This window comes from Taudactylus pleione, unplaced genomic scaffold (genome assembly GCF_031769625.1).
Source record: "Taudactylus pleione unplaced genomic scaffold, aTauple2 ptg000313l, whole genome shotgun sequence".
In the NCBI taxonomy this organism is placed as follows: Eukaryota; Metazoa; Chordata; class Amphibia; order Anura; family Myobatrachidae; genus Taudactylus; species Taudactylus pleione.
Genome location: NW_028284714.1, coordinates 4,611,593 through 4,636,090, shown reverse-complemented (window position 1 = coordinate 4,636,090; position 24,498 = coordinate 4,611,593). Strand labels below are relative to the sequence as shown.

Below are 24,498 nucleotides of genomic sequence, written 5' to 3'. Positions count from 1 at the left end.
GGCTTGACCGTTAAAGGGTGCTGTAACCCCCAAAGTGCACTCCAAACCAAATAAAAAAATATCTTCTGTGTTTGTGAATTGTGTGCACTGTGGTTGCACGTGCATCAACAAAGGAGCAGCGCCAAGCGTGCGCCGGTGTCCCATAAGTAATGGGCCGGCTGGCTTGTCCGTTAAAGGGTGCTGTAACCCTCAAAGTGCACTAGTCTCCAACAAAAATAAAAAAATATTTTCTGTGTTTGTGTGCACCTTAGCCGCACGTATATATCAATATAACATAAATGGAGGACCAAACTTTCTCATAGCCGCACGTGCATCAACAAAGTAGCGCCAAGCGTGCGCCTGTGTCATAGGTAAAGGGCCGGCTGGCTTGACCATTAAAGGGTGCTGTAACCCCCAAAGTGCACTCCAACAAAAATAAAATATTTTCTTCTGTGTTTGTGAATTGTCTGCACTGTACGTGCATCCTCAAAGCAGCAGCGCCAAGCGTGCGTCTGTCTGTTAAAGGGTGGTGTAACCCCTAAAGTGCACTCCAACAAAAATAAAAAAATTTCTTCTGTGTTTGTGAATTGTCTGTACTGTATGTGCATCCTCAATGCAGCAGCGACAAGCGTGTGTCTGTTTGTTAAAGGGTGGTGTAACCCTCAAAGTGCGCTCCACAAAGAATAAACAATTCTTCATTTTTTTTCTGTCTTTGTGAATTGTGTGGGCTGTAGCTGCACGTGCATCAACCAAGGAGCAGAGCCAAGCTTGCGCCTGTGTCTCATAAGTAAAGAGCCGGCTGGTTCATTTCTTAAAGGGTGGTGTAACCCACAAAGTGCACTAGTCTCCAACAAAAATAAAAAATTATTTTCTGTGTTTGTGTGCACCTTAGCCACACGTATATATCAATATAACATAAATGGAGGACCAAACTTTCTCCGATAAAAATAAAATAGGGAAAGATCAAGAACCACTTCCTCCTAGTGCTGTTGCTGCTGCTGGGAGTTGTTCATCATCCCAGAGAGGAAGTAGGAACACCACTACTTTTACTAAACAATTGACCCTCCAACAGTCCTTAGCGAGGAGGATGAAGTACGACAGCAGTCATCCTGAAGCAAAACGTATAACTGAGGCCTTGACTGCTATGTTGGTGTTAGACGTGCGTCCGGTATCCGCCACTAGTGCAGTGGGATTTAGACAATTAATGGAGGTAGTGTGTCCCCAGTTCCAAATCCCATCTAGATTCCACTTCACTAGGCAGGCGATACCGAGACTGTACAGAAACGTCAGAAAAAGTGTCCTCAGTGTCCTGAAAAATGCCGTTGTACCCAATGTCCACTTAACCACGGACATGTGGACAAGTGGAACAGGGCAGACTAAGGACTATATGACTGTGACAGCCCACTGGGTAAATGTATCACCTTACGCAGCAACAACAGCAGCGTCACCAGTAGCAGCATCTCAGAAACGCCAGCTCGTTCCAAGGCAGGCTACGCTGTGTATCACCGGTTTCAGTAAGAGGCACACCGCCGACAACCTCTTAGAGAAACTGAGGGAAGTCATCGCCCAGTGGCTTACCCCACTTAGACTCTCCTGGGGATTTGTGATATCTGACAACGCCACCAATATTGTGCGGGCATTACATCTGGGCAAATTCCAGCACGTCCCATGTTTTGCTCACACAATAAAATTGGTGGTGCCGAATTTCCTAAAAAGCAACAGGGGCGAGCAGGAGACGCTTTCGGTGGCCCGAAAAATTTCTGGCCACTTCCGCCATTCAGTGACTGCGTGTGCCTGTGTCATAAGTAAAGGGCCGGCTGGCTTGTCTGTTAAAGGGTGCTATAACCCCCAAAGTGCACTCCAAAAAAAATTTAAAATTCTTCTTTTTTTCTGTGTTTGTGTGTGAAATGTATGCGCAGTAGCCGCACCTGCATCCTCAAATCAGCAGTGACAAGCGTGCGTCTGTCTGTTAAAGGGTGGTGTAACCCTCAAAGTGCGCTCCATGAAAAATAAGAAATTCTTTTTTTTCTGTCTTTGTGAATTCTGTGGGCTGTAGCCGCACCTGCATCCTCAAAGCAGCAGCGACAAGCGTGCGTCTGTCTGTTAAAGGGTGGTGTAACCCCCACAGTGCACTCCACAAAAAATAAACAATTCTTTTTTTTCTGTGTTTGTGTGCGAAATGTATGCGCAGTAGCCGCACTTGCATCCACACAGCAGCAGCGCCAAGTGTGCGCCTGTGTCATAAGTCAAGGGCCGGTTTGGACATCTGGTCCGGACTGAAGGACGTGCTAACAATTCCTGACATGTCTACTGTCACTGCATATGATACTGTCACCACTGACAGAATGGTGGAGGAATTTTCTGTGTTTGTGAATTGTGTACACTGTGGCTGCACGTGCATCAACAAAGGAGCAGCACCAAGAATGCGCCTGTGTCATAAGTAAAGGGCCGGCTGGCTTGTCTGTTAAAGGGTGCTGTAACCCCCAAAGTGCAGTCCAAAAAAAATAAAAAATTCTTCTTTTTTTCTGTGTTTGTGTGCGAAATGTATGCGCAGTAGCCGCACCTGCATCCTCAAATGAGCAGTGACAAGCATGCGTCTGTCTGTTAAAGGGTGGTGTAACCCTCAAAGTGCGCTCCACAAACAATAAAAAATTCTTTTTTTTTCTGTCTTTGTGAAATGTGTGGGCTGTAGCTGCACATGTATCCTCAAAGCAGCAGCGACAAGCGTGCGTCTGTCTGTTAAAGGGTGGTGTAACCCTCAAAGTGCGCTCCACAAAAAATAAAAAATTCTTCTTTTTTTTTCTGTCTTTGTGAAATGTGTGGGCTGTAGCCGCACCTGCATCCTCAAAGCAGCAGCGACAAGCGTGCATCTGTCTGTTAAAGGGTGGTGTAACCCTCAAAGTGCGCTCCACAAAAAATAAAAAATTCTTCTTTTTTTTCTGTCTTTGTGAAATGTGTGGGCTATAGCCGCACCTGCATCCTCAAAGCAGCAGCGACAAGCGTGCGTCTGTCTGTTAAAGGGTGGTGTAACCCTCAAAGTGCGCTCCACAAAAAATAAAAAATGCTTCTTTTTTTTCTGTCTTTGTGAAATGTGTGGGCTGTAGCCGCACCTGCATCCTCAAAGCAGCAGCGACAAGCGTGCGTCTGTCTGTTAAAGGATTACATCAGTGACAGCATCCAAGTAGGCATGTCAGACAGTCCGTACCTGTACTGGCAGGAAAAAGAGGCAATTTGGAGGCCCCTGTACAAACTGGCTCTATTTTACCTGAGTTGCCCCCCCTCCAGTATGTACTCCGAAAGAGTGTTTAGTGCAGCCGGGAACCTTGTCAGCGAAAGGCGTAGGAGGTTGCTTCCACAAAATGTGGAGAAGATGATGTTCATAAAAATGAATTATCAACTCTTCCAGGGAGACCAGCCTCGAAAACGTACAGAGGGACCTGTGGTGGTGGATTCCAGCGGGGACAAATTAATACTCTGTGAGGATGAGGATGTACAAAACACTGAAGAGGGTGAGAAATCGGTGAATGAGGAGGATGAGGATGACATCTTGCCTCCGTAGAGCCAGTTTGTGCAGGGACAGATTAATTGCCAGCTTGTTTTGTGGGGGCCCAAACGAACCAATCATTTCAGCCACAGTCGTGTGGCAGACCCTGGCGCTGAAATGATTGGTTTGTTAAAGTGTGCATGTCCTGTTTATACAACATAAGGGTGGGTGGGAGGGCCCAAGGACAATTCCATCTTGCACCTCTTTTTTTTCTTTGCATTATGTACTGTTTGCGGCCTAGTTTTTCAAACTGCCATCCTGTCTGCCACTGCAGTGTCACTCCTAGATAGGCCACGTGTTTGTGCCGCCCACTCGTGTCGCTTAGCATAGTCATCCATTGACCTCCGTGCAACCTTTTGGACATAAAAACACTATTGTGAGGTGTTCAGTGTTCAGAATAGACTGGAAATGAGTGGAAATTAAGGTTTTTGAGGTTAATAATAGCATAGGAGCAGAAAAATCAACACATTCTGTGATTTTAGCTGTTTTTATGCTTTTTAAAAAAAAAATACAGATCCAAAACACAAAACCCAGAACCCAAAACACCGAAGGGTGGTTTTGGCAAAACCAATCCAGATCCAAAACACAAAGAAAGATCCAGATCCAAAACACGAAAAGTGGCCGGTGCACACCCCTACTTTAAACAAAGTTTGTGTACATTGAACCATCAGAAAGCAAAGGTTTCACTTTCTCAGTCATGCTAAAATTAGGGGTGAGCGGGTTCGGATTTCTGAAATCCGAACCCCCCCGAGCCCCCCCGATCCGAGTCCGATCCGAGTCAGGCTCGACTTTTCCCGCCTGACTCGGATTCTGAAATCGAGGCAAAACGTCATCTTTCCGCCTTCCGAGTCTCGCGGGTTTTGGATCCTATATAAGGTACCCACGTCGGCGCCATTTTCTCACTCGGCTGTGGACAGTGAAGAGGGAGGGTGGGAGTTAGGGCTGTGTAGTGTAGTGTAGTGTAGTGCTGCTGTTGTCCACTACTTCAAAGTCCATAGGGGCTGGCTGTGTTGTGCTGTGCTGCTGTTGTTAATAGGGGCTGTGTCCACTACTTCAAAGTCCATAGGGGCTGGCTGGACTGTGTTGTGCAGTCAGTTCTCCATAGGGGCTGTGTCCACTCCAAAGTCCTGTGCAGTGTCCCAGTCCTAAAGAGGTGCTGTAGTGTTGTCCAGGGGGTGCTCTGTCCATCAGGGGTGCTCCCCCCAAGTGCTAAAAATATAATATATTTTCTGTGTTTGTGAATTGTGTGCGCAGTAGCCGCACGTGCATCAACAAAGTAGTGCCAAGCGTGCGCCTGTGTCATAAGTAAAGGGCCGGCTGGCTTGACCGTTAAAGGGTGCTGTAACCCCCGAAAGTACACTCCAGTCCAAACCAAAAAAAAATTATTTTCTGTGTTTGTGAATTGTGTGCGCAGTAGCCGCACGTGCATCAACAAAGTAGTGCCAAGCGTGCGCCTGTGTCATAAGTAAAGGGCCGGCTGGCTTGACCGTTAAGGGTGCTGTAACCCCCAAAAGTACACTCCAGTCCAAACCAAAAAAAAAATTATTTTCTGTGTTTGTGAATTGTGTGCGCAGTAGCCGCACGTGCATCAACAAAGTAGTGCCAAGCGTGCGCCTGTGTCATAAGTAAAGGGCCGGCTGGCTTGACCGTTAAGGGTGCTGTAACCCCCGAAAGTACACTCCAGTCCAAACCAAAAAAAAAATTATTTTCTGTGTTTGTGAATTGTGTGCGCAGTAGCCGCACGTGCATCAACAAAGTAGTGCCAAGCGTGCGCCTGTGTCATAAGTAAAGGGCCGGCTGACTTGACCGTTAAGGGTGCTGTAACCCCCGAAAGTACACTCCAGTCCAAACCAAAAAAAAAATTATTTTCTGTGTTTGTGAATTGTGTGCGCAGTAGCCGCACGTGCATCAACAAAGTAGTGCCAAGCGTGCGCCTGTGTCATAAGTAAAGGGCCGGCTGGCTTGACCGTTAAGGGTGCTGTAACCCCCGAAAGTACACTCCAGTCCAAACCAAAAAAAAAATTATTTTCTGTGTTTGTGAATTGTGTGCGCAGTAGCCGCACGTGCATCAACAAAGTAGTGCCAAGCGTGCGCCTGTGTCATAAGTAAAGGGCCGGCTGGCTTGACCGTTAAAGGGTGCTGTAACCCCCAAAGTACACTCCAGTCCAAACCAAAAAAAAATTTATTTTCTGTGTTTGTGAATTGTGTGCGCAGTAGCCGCACGTGCATCAACAAAGTAGTGCCAAGCGTGCGCCTGTGTCATAAGTAAAGGGCCAGCTGGCTTGACCGTTAAAGGGTGCTGTAACCCCCAAAGTACACTCCAGTCCAAACCAAAAAAAAAATTATTTTCTGTGTTTGTGAATTGTGTGCGCAGTAGCCGCATGTGCATCAACAAAGTAGTGCCAAGCGTGCGCCTGTGTCATAAGTAAAGGGCCAGCTGGCTTGACCGTTAAAGGGTGCTGTAACCCCCAAAGTACACTCCAGTCCAAACCAAAAAAAAATTTATTTTCTGTGTTTGTGAATTGTGTGCGCAGTAGCCGCACGTGCATCAACAAAGTAGTGCCAAGCGTGCGCCTGTGTCATAAGTAAAGGGCCGGCTGGCTTGACCGTTAAAGGGTGCTGTAACCCCCGAAAGTACACTCCAGTCCAAACCAAAAAAAAAATTATTTTCTGTGTTTGTGAATTGTGTGCGCAGTAGCCGCACGTGCATCAACAAAGTAGTGCCAAGCGTGCGCCTGTGTCATAAGTAAAGGGCCGGCTGGCTTGACCGTTAAAGGGTGCTGTAACCCCCAAAGTACACTCCAGTCCAAACCGAAAAAAAATTATTTTCTGTGTTTGTGAATTGTGTGCGCAGTAGCCGCACGTGCATCAACAAAGTAGTGCCAAGTGTGCGCCTGTGTCATAAGTAAAGGGCCAGCTGGCTTGACCGTTAAAGGGTGCTGTAACCCCCGAAAGTACACTCCAGTCCAAACCAAAAAAAAAATTATTTTCTGTGTTTGTGAATTGTGTGCGCAGTAGCCGCACGTGCATCAACAAAGTAGTGCCAAGCGTGCGCCTGTGTCATAAGTAAAGGGCCGGCTGGATTGACCGTTAAGGGTTCTGTAACCCCCAAAGTACACTCCAAACCAAAAAAATATATATTTTCTGTGTTTGTGACTTGTGTGCACTGTGGCTGCACGTGCATCAACAAAGGAGCAGCGCCAAGCGTGCGCCTGTGTCCCATAAGTAAAGAGCCGGCTGGCTCATTTCTTAAAGGGTGGTGTAACCCACAAAGTGCACTACTCTCCAGCAAAAATAAAAAAATATTTTCTGTGTTTGTGTGCGCTTTAGCCGCACGTATATATATCAATATAACATAAATGGAGGACCAAACTTTCTCTGATAAAAATAAAATAGGGAAAGATCAAGAACCACTTCCTACTAGTGCTGTTGCTGCTGCTGGGAGTTGTTCATCATCCCAGAGAGGAAGTAGGAACATCACTACTTTTACTAAACAATTGACCCTCCAACAGTCCCTAGCGATGAGGATGAAGTACGACAGCAGTCATCCTGAAGCAAAACGTATAACTGAGGCCTTGACTGCTATGTTGGTGTTAGACGTGCGTCCGGTATCCGACATTAGTGCAGTGGGATTTAGACAATTGATGGAGGTAGTGTGTCCTTGGTTCCAAATCCCATCTAGATTCCACCTGCATCCTCAAAGCAGCAGCGACAAGCGTGCATCTGTCTGTTAAAGGGTGGTGACACCCTCAAAGTGTGCTACACAAACAATTAAAATATTGTTCTTTTTTTTCTGTCTTTGTGAAATGTGTGGGCTGTAGCCGCACCTGCATCCTTAAAGCAGCAGCGACAAGCGTGCGTCTGTCTGTTAAAGGGTGGTGACACCCTCAAAGTGTGCTACACAAACAATTAAAATATTGTTCTTTTTTTTTCTGTCTTTGTGAATTGTGTGGGCTGTAGCCGCACTTGCATCCTCAAAGCAGCAGCGACAAGCGTGCGTCTGTCTGTTAAAGGGTGGTGACACCCTCAAAGTGTGCTACACAAACAATTAAAATATTGTTCTTTTTTTTCGGTCTTTGTGAAATGTGTGGGCTGTAGCCGCACCTGCATCCTTAAAGCAGCAGCGACAAGCGTGCGTCTGTCTGTTAAAGGGTGGTGACACCCTCAAAGTGTGCTACACAAACAATAAAAATATTCTTCTTCTTTTATCTGTCTATGTGAATTGTGTGGGCTGTAGCCGCACCTGCATCCTTAAAGCAGCAGCGACAAGCGTGTGTCTGTCTGTTAAAGGGTGGTGACACCCTCAAAGTGTTCTACACAAACAATTAAAATATTGTTCTTTTTTCTGTCTTTGTGAATTGTGTGGGCTGTAGCCGCACCTGCATCCTTAAAGCAGCTGCGACAAGCGTGCGTCTGTCTGTTAAAGGGTGGTGACACCCTCAAAGTGTGCTACACAAACAATAAAAATATTCTTCTTCTTTTATCTGTCTATGTGAATTGTGTGGGCTGTAGCCGCACCTGCATCCTTAAAGCAGCAGCGACAAGCGTGCGTCTGTCTGTTAAAGGGTGGTGACACCCTCAAAGTGTTCTACACAAACAATTAAAATATTGTTCTTTTTTTTCGGTCTTTGTGAAATGTGTGGGCTGTAGCCGCACCTGCATCCTTAAAGCAGCAGCGACAAGCGTGCGTCTGTCTGTTAAAGGGTGGTGTAACTCTTAAAGTGCTCCAAAAAATAAAAAACTTTTTTTTTTATGTGTTTGTGACTTGTGTGCGATGTAGCCGCACTTGCATCCTCAAAGCAGCAGCGACAAGCGTGCATCTGTCTGTTAAAGGGTGGTGACACCCTCAAAGTGTGCTACACAAACAATAAAAATATTCTTCTTTTTTCTGTCTTTGTGAATTGTGTGGGCTGTAGCCGCACCTGCATCCTTAAAGCAGCAGCGACAAGCGTGCGTCTGTCTGTTAAAGGGTGGTGACACCCTCAAAGTGTGCTACACAAACAATTAAAATATTGTTCTTTTTTTTTCGGTCTTTGTGAAATGTGTGGGCTGTAGCCGCACCTGCATCCTTAAAGCAGCAGCGACAAGCGTGCGTCTGTCTGTTAAAGGGTGGTGACACCCTCAAAGTGTGCTACACAAACAATAAAAATATTCTTCTTCTTTTTTCTGTCTTTGTGAATTGTGTGGGCTGTAGCCGCACTTGCATCCTCAAAGCAGCAGCAACAAGCGTGCGTCTGTCTGTTAGAGGGTGGTGTAACCCTCAAAGTGTGCTCCACAAACAATAAAAATATTCTTTTTTTTTTTCTGTCTTTGTGAATTGTGTGGGCTGTAGCCGCACTTGAATCCTCAAAGCAGCAGCGACAAGCGTGCGTCTGTCTGTTAAAGGATTACATCGGTGACAGCATCCAAGTAGGCATGTCAGACAGTCCGTACCTGTACTGGCAGGAAAAAGAAGCAATTTGGAGGTCCCTGTACAAACTGGCTCTATTTTACCTGAGTTGCCCCCCCTCCAGTGTGTACTCCGAAAGAGTGTTTAGTGCAGCCGGGAACCTTGTTAGCGAAAGGCGTAGGAGGTTGCTTCCACAAAATGTGGAGAAGATGATGTTCATAAAATGAATGATCAACTCTTCCAGGGAGACCAGCCTCCAGAACGTACAGAGGGACCTGTGGTTCCAGCAGGGACGAATTAATACTCTGTGAGGATGAGGATGTACATAACACTGAAGAGGGTGAGGAATCTGTGGATGAGGAGGATGAGGACGACTTCTTGCCTCCGTAGAGCCAGTTTGTGCAGGGACAGATTAATTGCCAGCTTGTTTTGTGGGGGCCCAAACGAACCAATCATTTCAGCCACAGTTGTGTGGCAGACCCTGGCGCTGAAATGATTGGTTTGTTAAAGTGTGCATGTCCTGTTTATACAACATAAGGGTGGGTGGGAGGGCCCAAGGACAATTCCATCTTGCACCTCTTTTTTTTCTTTGCATTATGTACAGTTTGGGGCCTAGTTTTTCAATGCCATCCTGTCTGCCACTGCAGTTTCACGCCTAGATGGGTCACGTGTTTGTGCCGCCCACTCGTGTCGCTTAGCATAGTCATCCAGCTACCTCGGTGCAACCTTTTGGACATAAAAACACTATTGTGAGGTGTGAGGTATTCAGAATAGACTGGAAATGAGTGGAAATGAAGGTTATTGAGGTTAATAATAGCAAAGGAGCAGAAAAACCTACAAATTCTGTGATTTTAGCTGTTTTTATGCTTTTTTTCAAAAAAATACAGATCCAAAACACAAAACCCAGAACCCAAAACACGGAAGGGTGGTTTTGGCAAAACCAATCCAGATCCAAAACACGAAGAAAGATCCAGATCCAAAACCAAAACACAAAACACGAAAAGTGGCCGGTGCACACCCCTAGCTAAAATTATTCCGTATTTCGGAATATTTGGATATGGGAGACTCAACCTGTACCACATGCCTTGGGTAAAGGAATTAGATTAACCCCTCCTCAGTGGTGCTAACAATAAGGCTGATTTAGAGTTAGGTGCAAATTCCTCGTGAGTGCAACATTAGCTTGTGGACAGACCATCTAAAGATGCTCAAAATGGCTGTCTCAGGCCTTACACAGTCAGAAAATATATTTTTTTTTCCCTAAGTTTTGTTCAATAAATTAATGTGGCTGAAATCTTTTTATTTTCTACCATAACTTTTTGTCTATTTACTTCTTTGTGGAATATATTTTCATTCTGCATATAAACCTAATGATTAGATTACAGTATTTATACTTTTTATTAAAAACAACCAATCACTGCATCAATCACTGGGTAGCAGGCTGTAGATTAATGAGGATTTAAGAGACTAATAGGATCACCTCAGATTATTAATTTGACCTTATTAAGTCCCTCATGTAGCTCTGTCACAGTAATTTAATTATATTACCTGACTCCTTTATATCTACTCTGTCTCTCTTTCCTAAACCTGCTCTTGTCTTCCAGCTGGAAAGCTCTTGGTCCTCACAAAGTTACACCTGTGCTGGTCATAAAGAGAATCTTTCCCATCTGTAGTCTCTCTCTGCTTTCCTTGTCCCTCTATCTCCTGGCACTGTGCAGTCTATGCACCTCAGAAGTAACCACACTATATTCCTGCAACAAGGCTTTGTGCTACCTCCTCTCTTGGACCATACTAAAGGAACAATTTATGGGGGTCAGAGTGAGTAACACATTGTTTCTGTACACAATTGCTCTGACAATCCGCCATCCTTGCATTCCAGTCAGTGCAGGGTGCTTTTTTGTTTTACTTTTTTGTAGGTTAGGGGCCAAATTATCCAGGGTGTCACATAACCCTCAATTAGGGGTATATTTATATCAAGCAACAGTGAGAGTAAAGGTTTTTTATTGTTACTTTATGCTTTATACTGTATAGCATTAAGAAGCTATAGAAAGCTGCAATTTACCCGCCCAGCCCGTGTGGAGGTAATTGCAGAAGTGTGGCCCACCTTCCCATACACGGGCTTCCAATGTCACTTCTGACAAAAGAAAAGCAAAATAATAAATAACAGAACATTTATTTTTCTAAATTATTTATGTTTAAAAAAATAGTTTTTATTTATTTATTTATTTGCATATACCACCTGCTCCGTTGAGACATTCACAGGGCCTGGGTAATGAGGAAACAAAGCAAAACAAAGCAATTTGAAACAAAGCAAAACAAAGCAATTTGAAAAACTAAGCGTTGCAGCCTCCAACAGGCCCAGGTAATTAATATAATACCTCCTCTGGGTGCCCCTGTATAGCACAACAAGCCTTCTTATACAGGCATCCCCATGCTTGGTGCCCCTGTATAGCACAACAAACCTTCTTATACAGGCATCCCCATGCTTGGTGCCCCTGTATAGCACAACAAGCCTTCTTATACAGGCATCCCCATGCTTGGTGCCCCTGTATAGCACAACAAGCCTTCTTATACAGGCATCCCCATGCTTGGTGAACAAGCCTTCTTATACAGGCATCCCCATGCTTGGTGCCCCTGTATAGCACAACAAGCCTTCTTATACAGGCATCCCCATGCTTGGTGCCCCTGTATAGCACAACAAGCCTCCTTATACAGGCATCCCCATGCTTGGTGCCCCTGTATAGCACAACAAGCCTTCTTATACAGGCATCCCCATGCTTGGTGCCCCTGTATAGCACAACAAGCCTTCTTATACAGGCATCCCCATGCTTGGTGCCCCTGTATAGCACAACAAGCCTTCTTATACAGGCATCCCCATGCTTGGTGCCCCTGTATAGCACAACAAGCCTTCTTATACAGGCATCAATATGCTTGGTGCCCCTGTATAACGCAACAAGCCTTCTTATACAGGCATCCCCATGCTTGGTGCCCCTGTATAGCACATCAAGCCTTCTTATACAGGCATCCCCATGCTTGGTGCCCTTGTATAGCACAACAAGCCTTCTTATACAGGCATCCCCATGCTTGATGCCCCTGTATACCACAACAAGCCTTCTTATACAGGCATCCCCATGCTTGGTGCCCCTGTATAGCACAACAAGCCTACTTATACAGGCATCCCCATGCTTGGCTGGGGAAACTATCGAAGGCTATAGGTAGCGATAACTGTTGATATTTATCACCTCCCTAGGTGATAACTGATTTAACTACTTGTTAAATAAGGATAAGCCCTATCACATACTTGCTGACTTCTGACACTTCCTCCCCAGGAGAAAGCCGGGGAGGAGAAGCAGGTGGGCTGTTCTGGAGGACAGGGCCAGATGATCTGCGTCATTAAGCCCTACTCGCGGACCCGCCGATTCGCGAGAAAATGTTCCCCATTCTGCCCACTTCACTAGGAAGTGAGTAGAATGCGAGAGAAGTGTCTACTTGCCCAGGGGCGCAGGGGGTTACCCAAAAAATCGTGAGCCTCCCGCGACTTCCGGGAGAGTAGGCATGTATGCCTATATATGGTGAAAACAGACGTTTCCACTGAATGTATGGTTTCTGTCTTTTTGCATTATATAGTTTTTTGACACTCTAAAGTCTACAAACATAGAAATAGCGCTTTATCAAAATAGCTGTGGAAAGATGATTAAAAGGTAATTTCCAACGATAATTGTCTGTATTTAACAAATCACTAACATTAGAGAAATACTTATTGGATGTTATAAAGCAACCAAGTGTTGGTTGGTGTAAGAGAGGTCCTCTTTATCCATACTATCCAGTCTCTCTGAGTACAAAGCATGTAAACACACAGCTGTTTTAGTGATCTGTTACCTTACTCCTATCCTGCTTTGCCCTCTCTTTGTTGTACCTGTAGTTACACAACACATCCTGCAGGTTGTTGGTGTTATTTGCTGCATGGCCGGGGTGGTGATGTCGTCCTACACAGAAAGTCCTGACGTAGAGGCTCCAATTGGCCGAATTCTGACCTTCTCTGCAGCTGCTCTCACAGCAATGAATGAGGTACTGTAACATAGCACAGAATGCAGACAAGGTGCTGTAACACTGTTACAGCAACAGGTCACTACATACAGTACAGTATTATATTCAGGAATGCCACCATGATTTAACACAATAGTGAGAATTAACAGAAAAAAACGACTTTATTAGCCTATTAGTAATACTGTACTACTGTACTCAGGCCCTGATTCACTACTAGAGATGAGCGGGACCGGATCTCAGAGATCCGAACCCACCCGAACTTAGGGGAACCGAGTCGACTCGGGTTTTCCCGCCTGACTCGGATCTCAAAACTAGGCAAAACGTCATCATCCTGCTGTCGGATCTCGTGGGTTTTGGATTGTATAAAAGGTCCCACGATCGCCGCCATTTTTAATTCCGGCTGTGGAGAGTGAAGATGGAGGGAGCTGTGCTGCTGTGCATAGGGGCTGGCTACAGTTGTGTTGTCAGTCACTCAGGGGCTGGCTGCTTAATATCCATAGGGGCTGGCTGTTGTCCATATAGGGGCTGGCTGGCTGTTGTGAGGTTGTCCTGTCCAGAGGGGCTGACTGGCTGTTTTCCATAGGGGCTGGCTGTTGTCCATAATCCATATGGGGGCTGGCTGGCTGTTGTTCTGTCCATAGGAGCTGGGTGTTGTCCATATAGGGGCTGGCTGTTGTCCATAATCCATATAGGTGATGGCTGGATGTTGTTCTGTCCATAGGGGCTGGCTGGCTGTAGTCCATAGGAGCTGGCTGGCTGTTGTCCATAGGGGCTTTCTGTCTGGCTGTTCTGCTGTGTTGTCCAGGGGGTGTTTCTGTCCATCAGGTGTGCGCTTCACCCCCAGTGTGAAAAAAATAAAAATATTTTTTTTTTATTTCTGTGTGTGCGTTAGCCACACTTATTATCAGCAACGTAGGTGCGCAGGTGTGCTGCCTGTGTCATTTATCAAAGGGCTGCTGCCTTATTCAGGGGTCCTCTCCCCCCAAGTGCCCCCCAAAGATTAAAGATTTCAGCACCAGCAAGAACTGTTGAATTTGCCCTGCCATCAGCTGAAGCAAGAGGTAGTAACTAGGTGGAATTCTACCCTCTATATGCTTCAGCAGATGGAGGAGCAGAAAAAGGCCATCCAAGGCTACACTACAGCCTATGACATATGGAGAGGAGCGGGAATGCACCTTAGTCAAGCGCAGTGGAGAATAATTTCCGTGTTGCACAAGGTTCTCAAACCCTTTGAACTTGCCACATGTGAAGTTAGTTCAGACACTGCCAGCTTGAGTCAGGTAATTCCCCTAATCAGACTTTTTCAAAAGCAGCTGGAGAAACTGAAGGAGGGACTGAAACTGAGTGATTCCGCTAAGTATGTCGGACTTGTAGATCAAGCCCTTCATTCGCTTCAACAGCATCCAAGGGTCGTCCCTCTCTTGAAATCAGACACTATATTTTGGCAACCAAACTTGATCCTAGGTTTAAGTCATACCTTGTGTCTTTCTTTCCGATGGACATAAATCTGAAAAGATGCAAAGAGCTAGTGGTGAAAAATTTTCAGCTCAAGCGGAACGTGACACAGCAGCATCTCCTCCTTCATTTTCTACAGCTGCCAGGAAAAAACTAAATTTTCCTAAGAGACCCACTGCTGGTGGTGATGCAGATCAGTCAGCAAAACCTAATGATATCTGGTTGGGTCTGAAAGAAATGCCTACAATGAGTGACATGTCTACCGTGACTCTGTCTGATATGGTCACCATTCAGAGAATGGTGGATGATTATTTTAGGGACAGCATCCAAATAGACATGTCACTCAGTCCCTTTCACTACTGGCAGGACAAAGAGGCAATTTGGAGTCCCTTACACAAACTGGCTTTGCTGTACTTAAGTTGCCCACCCTACGGTGTGTAATCTGAAAGAGTTTTCAGTGCAGCCGGGAATCTTGTCAGTGATCGGTGTAGGAGGTTACTTCCCCAAAATGTGGAAAAGATGATGTTCATCTAAATGAATTACAAATTCCACAAGGAAGACCTTTACCAGCAATTAAGTTAAAAAAATACAGAAGCGTCTGTAATAGTGGATTCCAGTGGGGACGAATTAATATTGTGTGAAGAAGAGGAGGATGCACACACTGATGGGGATGACGATGATGATGACGACATCTAATCTAATGTATTGTAAAGCCAGTTTGTGTATGGGATCATTGCCACCAATGTTCTCTGGGCATTGGCAGCTTGTTTTGTGGGGGGTCCAAACAAACCAATGATTTCAGCCACAAGTGGCAGTCCCTGTCGCTGAAGTGATTGGTTTGTTAAACTATCCTGTTTCATATATACAACATAAGGTTGGGTGGGAGGGCCCAAGGACAATTCCATCTTGCACCTTTTTCCTTTCCATTATGTGCTGTTTGGGGCATTGCTGCCTGATATTTTTAATGTTATGGTTTATGAATGTCCAGAAGTTGTAATGGCCACAGACAGCATCTCCTGCATGCCCCTTTCATTTTTTTTAAAGAAAATTCTGAACCAACTGCTGCTTGTTGTGTCAACCTGGCGGCGCAAGTCGCACAACAGTGACATTCAGCCAAGGGTTCTCAGCCCTCAAGGCTGCTACACGGCCCAAAGGCCACATGCTGCTTCATGGCCCAAAGGCCACCTGTCATCACTCCTCACCAGCCCTCCAGGCTATAATGGCCGCAACTTGCCAAGAGTTCCATCCCTCAAGGCTGTTGCAGGACTGGTTCCTTCCTAATCATAGCTTTGTATTCCACTACTACTCAGCCCGGAGGCTGCATCAACAACTAACTATCAACTATTAATTCTTCAGCCAGTGGCTGATACTATCAAGTGTCAACTCTTCTTACTTCAGCCAGTGGCTGCACAAATTATCAAGTATCAACTCTTCCTACTTCAGCCAGTGTCTGCGCCAACTATCAATTCTTCAGCCAGTGACTGCACCAATTATCAAGTATCAACTCTTATTACTTCAGCAAGTGGCTGCACCAACTATCAACTATCAATTCTTACTTCAGCCAGTGGCTGCACCAATTATCAAGTTTCAACTTTTCTTACTTCAGTCAGTATCTATACATGTATGTGTACAGTATATATGCATGTACAGTTTGTATGTAACTTATTTGGAACCTACTGATGTACAGCCAAATCTAAATGAAACACATAGCGCAGGATGCAGCAAAGAGAGAAATGCAGTCAAACCTTGAAAATGAGAGTTTGACCGCATTTCTCATATGCACCAAGCCCCGGAATGCGATGCGCTCCGGGGCTTGGTTGTGGTGGGTAACACCATCTCCTGATGGAGTTGCCCTATAGAATCCTATGGGATCCCACCCAGCACCCCCTGCGGCATGTGAGTCCTTCTGCGCATGCACAGAAGGACGCCCGAGGGGCTTCTGGGTCATAGACCCGGACGTCCCTATATCGCAAAGAGCCGCTCTTACCGAGAGAGCGGTCCTTTACGGTGTTCTTCATGCACAACCATGTTGCATAGAGCTCCCTGTGATCTGCCATTGTTCAGTCATTTGTGTAATCTGGTGAGGTGATCTTATTGGCAGCATGAGAAACAAGGAACAATACATATTAAATTACAAACAATAAGTACAAGAAGCTAGACGGAATTAGTTAAAGCATAGCAATACAATCCAGTGAATGCAGGGGATGAGGAATTCTGCTGGTTGGCACCTTTGAGATAGAGATGTTTGGCCTGATGCAGAATTGAATGTACAGTAAATCAGCCGTATACGCCTCAGTCTTTGCATGCCTGGAAATAAATGTGTATTATTCACCCATATGCAGCATTTTAGGCATATGTGTAGTTCACCTGTCCCCATCCATACACCTCGTTTGCTACTGTACTTGTTATCATCATCAAAGCACATGAAAACAGACATATTTACACTCTATCCAACTCTTCATAAGCCTGCAGCTGTGGTAACCTTCCCCCTGATTTATGACTAAAGGGTCTATTCATCATTACATAAATATCAAGAAAACCTTTTGGAGGCAGTCATCATGAAGACTCTTCTCATGCGGTGGTGAGTGCAGTGGATTCGGGAGGAGGGATGGGGGTAGCAGCCGCAGAAAGCCAGATCATAGCGAAGAGGGATCTGAACACTTTTGGGGACTGTACGCTACCTCAGAATTGCATACAGTAACACCACCGAGTTCTGAAAAAAAATGCTTTTTCGAAACATGATGGATTACATAAATTCTACATCCCCATACTAAAGTATGGGGACTGTGGAAATAATCGTGTGACAATTGTAACCAGGAGATATCAGCGGATTTACAGCAGATTTACTATGTATCCTGCAAACTTCACGTGTCTCCCATCAACCTCAAATCAATAAATGCACCTTATGGCATCCACACTCGATCACAACTTATCATTATTTTACATCTGAACATCTCTTTACAACAAATACTTTCACCAATTTCCACATTTACCTGAGACTGCTGGTTCACACCTTACCCAAACTCTTTAAATAGCCCTTGATGAAGTGGCTCCAGCTACCCATCAAACTTTAAGTAAACTGACATAACAACTAGGGGTGTGCACCGGCTACTTTTCGTGTTTTGTGTTTTGGTTTTGGATCTGGATCTTTCTTCGTGTTTTGGATCTGGATTGGTTTTGCCAAAACCACCCTTCCGTGTTTTGGGTTCTGGGTTTTGTGTTATCGATCTGTATTTTTTTGAAAAAAAGCATAAAAACAGCTAAAATCACAGAATTTGTAGGTTTTTCTGCTCCTATGCTATTATTAACCTCAATAACCTTAATTTCCACTCATTTCCAGTCTATTCTGAACACCTCACACCTCACAATAGTGTTTTTATGTCCAAAAGGTTGCACCGAGGTAGCTGGATGACTATGCTAAGCGACACGAGTGGGCGGCACAAACACGTGACCCATCTAGGCGTGAAACTGCAGTGGCAGACAGGATGGCAGTTTGAAAAACTAGGCCCCAAACTGTACATAATGCAAAGAAAAAAAAGAGGTGCAAGATGGAATTGTCCTTGGGCCCTCCCACCCACCCTTATGTTGTATAAACAGGACATGCACACTTTAACAAACCAATCATTTCAGCGCCAGGGTCTGCCACACAACTGTGGCTGAAATGATTGGTTCATTTGGGCCCCCACAAAACAAGCTGGCAATTAATCTGTCCCTGCACAAACTGGCTCTACGGAGGCAAGATGTCATCCTCATCCTCCTCATCCACTGATTCCTCACCCTCTTCAGTGTGTACATCCTCATCCTCACAGAGTATTAATTCATCCCTGCTGGAACCACAGGTCCCTCTGTATGTTCTGGAGGCTGGTCTCCCTGGAAGAGTTGATAATTCATTTTATGAACATCATCTTCTCCACATTTTGTGGAAGCAACCTCCTACACCTTTCGCTGACAAGGTTCCCGGCTGCACTAAACACTCTTTCGGAGTACACACTGGAGGGGGGGCAACTCAGGTAAAATAGAGCCAGTTTGTACAGGGACCTCCAAATTGCTTCTTTTTCCTGCCAGTACAGGTACGGACTGTCTGACATGCCTACTTGGATGCTGTCACCGATGTAATCCTTTAACAGACAGACGCACGCTTGTCGCTGCTGCTTTGAGGATGCAAGTGCGGCTACAGCCCACACAATTCACAAAGACAGAAAAAAAAAAAGAATATTTTAATTGTTTGTGGAGCGCACTTTGAGGGTTACACCACCCTTTAACAGACAGACGCACGCTTGTCGCTGCTGCTTTGAGGATGCAAGTGCGGCTACAGCCCACACAATTCACAAAGACAGAAAAAAGAAGAAGAATATTTTTATTGTTTGTGTAGCACACTTTGAGGGTGTCACCACCCTTTAACAGACAGACGCACGCTTGTCGCTGCTGCTTTAAGGATGCAGGTGCGGCTACAGCCCACACATTTCACAAAGACCAAAAAAAAAAGAACAATATTTTAATTGTTTGTGTAGCACACTTTGAGGGTGTCACCACCCTTTAACAGACAGACGCACGCTTGTCGCTGCTGCTTTGAGGATGCAGGTGCGGCTACAGCCCACACAATTCACAAAGACAGAAAAAAGAAGAATATTTTTATTGTTTGTGGAGCACACTTTGAGGGTGTCACCACCCTTTAACAGACAGACGCACGCTTGTCGCTGCTGCTTTGAGGATGCAAGTGCGGCTACATCGCACACAAGTCACAAACACATTAAAAAAATAGTTTTTTATTTTTTGGAGCACTTTGAGAGTTACACCACCCTTTAACAGGCAGACGCACGCTTGTCGCTGCTGCTTTAAGGATGCAGGTGCGGCTACAGCCCACACATTTCACAAAGACCGAAAAAAAAAGAACAATATTTTAATTGTTTGTGTAGCACACTTTGAGGGTGTCACCACCCTTTAACAGACAGACGCACGCTTGTCGCTGCTGCTTTAAGGATGCAGGTGCGGCTACTGCCCACACAATTCACAAAGACAGAAAAAAGAAGAATATTTTTATTGTTTGTGTAACACACTTTGAGGGTGTCACCACCCTTTAACAGACAGACGCACGCTTGTCGCTGCTGCTTTGAGGATGCAAGTGCGGCTACATCGCACACAAGTCACAAACACATTAAAAAATAGTTTTTTATTTTTTGGAGCACTTTGAGAGTTACACCACCCTTTAACAGACAGACGCACGCTTGTCACTGCTGCTTTAAGGATGCAGGTGCGGCTACAGCCCACACATTTCACAAAGACCGAAAAAAAAAGAACAATATTTTAATTGCTTGTGTAGCACACTTTGAGGGTGTCACCACCCTTTAACAGACAGACGCACGCTTGTCGCTGCTGCTTTGAGGATGCAGGTGCGGCTACAGCCCACACAATTCACAAAGACAGAAAAAAGAAGAAGAATATTTTTATTGTTTGTGTAGCACACTTTGAGGGCGTCACCACCCTTTAACAGACAGACGCATGCTTGTCGCTGCTGCTTTGAGGATGCAAGTGCGGCTACATCGCACACAAGTCACAAACACATTAAAAATTTTTTTTTATTTTTTGGAGCACTTTGAGAGTTACACCACCCTTTAACAGACAGACGCACGCTTGTCGCTGCTGCTTTGAGGATGCAAGTGCGGCTACAGCCCACACAATTCACAAAGACAGAAAAAAAAGAACAATATTTTAATTGTTTGTGTAGCACACTTTGAGGGTGTCACCACCCTTTAACAGACAGACGCACGCTTGTCGCTGCTGCTTTAAGAATGCAGGTGCGGCTACAGCCCACACATTTCACAAAGACAGAAAAAAAAAGAACAATATTTTAATTGTTTGTGTAGCACACTTTGAGGGTGTCACCACCCTTTAACAGACAGACGCACGCTTGTCGCTGCTGCTTTGAGGATGCAGGTGGAATCTAGACGGGATTTGGAACCGAGGACACACTACCTCCATCAATTGTCTAAATCCCACTGCACTAATGGCGGATACCGGACGCACGTCTAACACCAACATAGCAGTCAAGGCCTCAGTTATACGTTTTGCTTCAGGATGACTGCTGTCGTACTTCATCCTCATCGCTAGGGACTGTTGGAGGGTCAATTGTTTAGTAAAAGTAGTGATGTTCCTACTTCCTCTCTGGGATGATGAACAACTCCCAGCAGCAGCAACAGCACTAGGAGGAAGTGGTTCTTGATCTTTCCCTATTTTATTTTTATCGGAGAAAGTTTGGTCCTCCATTTATGTTATATTGATATATACGTGCGGCTAAAGCGCACACAAACACAGAAAATATTTTTTTATTTTTGCTGGAGAGTAGTGCACTTTGTGGGTTACACCACCCTTTAAGAAATGAGCCAGCCGGCTCTTTACTTATGGGACACAGGCGCACGCTTGGCGCTGCTCCTTTGTTGATGCACGTGCAGCCACAGTGCACACAAGTCACAAACACAGAAAATATATATTTTTTTGTTTTGGAGTGTACTTTGGGGGTTACAGAACCCTTTAACGGTCAATCCAGCCGGCCCTTTACTTATGACACAGGCGCACGCTTGGCACTACTTTGTTGATGCACGTGCGGCTACTGCGCACACAATTCACAAACACAGAAAATAATTTTTTTTTTGGTTTGGACTGGAGTTTACTTTGGGGGTTACAGCACCCTTTAATGGTCAAGCCAGCCGGCCCTTTACTTATGACACAGGCGCACGCTTGGCACTACTTTGTTGATGCACGTGCGGCTACTGCGCACACAATTCACAAACACAGAAAATTAATTTTTTTTTGGTTTGGACTGGAGTGTACTTTGGGGGTTACAGCACCCTTTAACGGTCAAGCCAGCCGGCCCTTTACTTATGACACAGGCGCACGCTTGGCACTACTTTGTTGATGCACGTGCGGCTACTGCGCACACAATTCACAAACACAGAAAATAATTTTTTTTTTGGTTTGGACTGGAGTGTACTTTCGGGGGTTACAGCACCCTTTAACGGTCAACCCAGCCGGCCCTTTACTTATGACACAGGCGCACGCTTGGCACTACTTTGTTGATGCACGTGCGGCTACTGCGCACACAATTCACAAACACAGAAAATATATTATTTTTTTAGCACTTGGGGGGAGCACCCCTGATGGACAGAGCACCCCCTGGACAACACTACAGCACCCCTTTAGGACTGGGACACTGCACAGGACTTTGGAGTGGACACAGCCCCTATGGAGAACTGACTGCACAACACAGTCCAGCCAGCCCCTATGGACTTTGAAGTAGTGGACACAGCCCCTATTAACAACAGCAGCACAGCACAACACAGCCAGCCCCTATGGACTTTGAAGTAGTGGACAACAGCAGCACTACACTACACTACACTACACAGCCCTAACTCCCACCCTCCCTCTTCACTGTTCACAGCCGAATGAGAAAATGGCGCCGACGCGGGTACCTTATATAGGATCCAAAACCCGCGAGACTCGGAAGGCGGGATGATGACGTTTTGCCTCGATTTCAGATCCGAGTCAGGCGAGAAAAGTCGAGCCTGACTCGGATCGGACTCGGATCGGGGGGGCTCGGGGGGGTTCGGATTTCAGGAATCCGAACCCGCTCACCCCTAATAACAACCATGGCTTTCCACAGACACCTACAAAAACTGTCACGTAAAGTAGAATGTCAGTGGCGTAAATCTTACTCCAAATGACTTCCTCACATACTGTAAAATAGGAATCCACCCATCTGTCATCCTAACCCTCTACCCCATCTGTGTCACCCCTGTCTGTCTGTGTCACCCCTGTCTGTCTGCCCCACCCCTTTAGAATGTAAGCTCTCACGAGCAGGGCCCTCTGCCCTCATGTGCTTTTCCTTCCTTTACTTATATTGTTATCTACTCTATACTCCAATGTTTATATACCATGTACGTGTCTTGCAATGTCTTGTACTGTACGTCACTGTTTTCTTGTTCTGTTCAACTGTTTATGTACTTTGTAAGGCGCTGCGAAACCCTTGTGGCGCCATATAAATAAAGGATAATATTAATAATAATAACAAAATCTCTTGTCTTACACAGTTAATGAGTCGCCCTGAAACTTAATTTCTACAAAAGTTAGTGAAAATGTTAATCTTACCTATTTTTGTAGATATTAAAGGATTATGAATAGATCCCTGAGGAGATGTATCAAACCTTCCAGAGAGATACAGTGGAGAAGTTGTCCATAGCAACCAATCAGCTTCTAAAGCAATCAGCTTCACACACTGGAGCAATATAGGCCAAATCGGACAGAAAAATCAGGCATGTCATGCAGTGTGTATGCCCAATTTGCACGGTCCCACGATCACATGTTATAACATGTCGTTGGCCATGCTGCACGTCGAATCACATATCACATGCTGTGCCATACATATTAATGAAGGACGGAACGAGTGATTGTTACGTCATTAATTAATTGGGGTAATGTGTACTGGTAATCAAGCAATGTCCAGGGTGAAGGCAAATCATCCTGAACATCAGACCGATTGCCGGTCACTCCAGTGTGTACCCAGCTTAATTGTCATTTCATAGACTGTGCTAGATAAATGACAATTAGGAGCTGATTGGTTGCTATGGACAACTTTACTTTATCTCTCGAAGGTTAGAATGTTCCTTCATTCGCAAGTGGAATGCGTACACTCGTTCCAGATGTGTTGCACAAAAATACAGAAGATTCATTCCAGAATCAGGGTACAGTATGTCCAGAACCAGGGTATGTCAGTCAGGAAGAGGGGTAGTGTATAAATCTTCTGTTTCTGTGCCTGGAGGTGACATGCAGTGAGGGCGCAAGTGCGGTTTCCTGCCCATACAGTCCACCAAAAGAAGACAAAGACAGTTGTCCCCTCGCAGGCTTGCTTCCCTTGCCACGCTTCAGGCTCAGTGACTCGCTACACTCGCCACAAGATTATTTTCCCCCTCTGTGCCTACGTGGATGGTAGGGAATGACGCTGGACAGTAACTGATGACGTCATGGTACAGAAACGGAAAGGGATCTATCCACTACCCAGGAAGAGAAGCTGAAAAAGAAGTTTTATGGCACCCAGGGAGGATAGAGACAGTGAGGGCAGAGGTGAGGAGTGCTCCACAGTGTATAGGGGATGCTGCTTCCTGTCTTCTCTACCCTTCTAGAAACCAGGTAAGTGGAGGGTGGGGCTTATATACAGTGTGTATGTGTCTGCCTATCTATCTATCTATCTATCTATCTATCTATCTATCTATCTATTATTATTATTATTATTATTCCTTTATTTATATGGCGCCACAAGGGTTCCACAGCGCCTCACAAAGTACATTAACAAATGAGTAAACACGTAAAACAGCAACTTCCAGTACAAGACAATACACAATAAGAACATAGTTTATAAACATTGCTGCAGGGCTTCAGCAACCAAGTGTTAAGTGCCCATGTGGAGAGTTTTGAGTATATGATCGTATGAGTGAGGGAAGGAAAAGCACATAAGGGAAGAGGGTCCTGCTTGTGAGAGCTTACATTCTATAGGGGGAGAGACAGACAGGGGTGACACAGATAGGGTAGACAGTGAGGAAGAAGCATTTAAGCAGCAGGTTAGGATGAGAGCTGGAAGGCTTTGAAGTAGCGAGTCTTGAGAGCCCGTTTGAAGATTTGTAGAGCGGTAGAGAGTCTGATAGGGAGAAGGAGAGAGTTCCAGAGGTAGGGAGCAGCACAGGCGAGATCATGGAGGCAGGAGTGGAAGGAAGTGATCAATAGGCAAGCGAGGTGGGTTGCATTTGTAGGAAAGGGAGGGAGATTAGTGTAATGTAGATGAAGGTGTGGTGAAGTGATAGGGAGAGGAGGGTGGGTGCTCAGCTTAGTGGTTGGGTTGTAGGACCATTGTGGGGGAGAAAAGAATGAGAGAGGAGTAACGGGAGAGGAGGAGGGAAACAGAGGGGAGGCATACAGACAGAGGAGGGGAGAGAAGTGGAGGAGACTAGGGGGGGAAGGATAGAGGTGTGAACAGGGGGCAGAATAAAGGATAAGGTAGGCACTGAGTAAAGTGAGAATTTGAAGAAAACATGGTCACGGT

General features: G+C 45.4%; 1 protein-coding gene across 1 annotated transcript in view; it reads left to right on the top strand.

The window, feature by feature from the left end:
• Positions 1-24,498, top strand: part of LOC148510699 (solute carrier family 35 member F3-like) — a 75,836-nt gene that overhangs the window by 15,880 nt on the left and 35,458 nt on the right. Inside the window, exons 3-4 of the mRNA XM_088442498.1 lie at positions 10,514-10,727; positions 12,852-12,977. Of these exons, the coding sequence (XP_088298624.1) occupies positions 10,514-10,727; positions 12,852-12,977 (340 nt within the window). The remainder of the gene's footprint in view (positions 1-10,513; positions 10,728-12,851; positions 12,978-24,498) is intronic.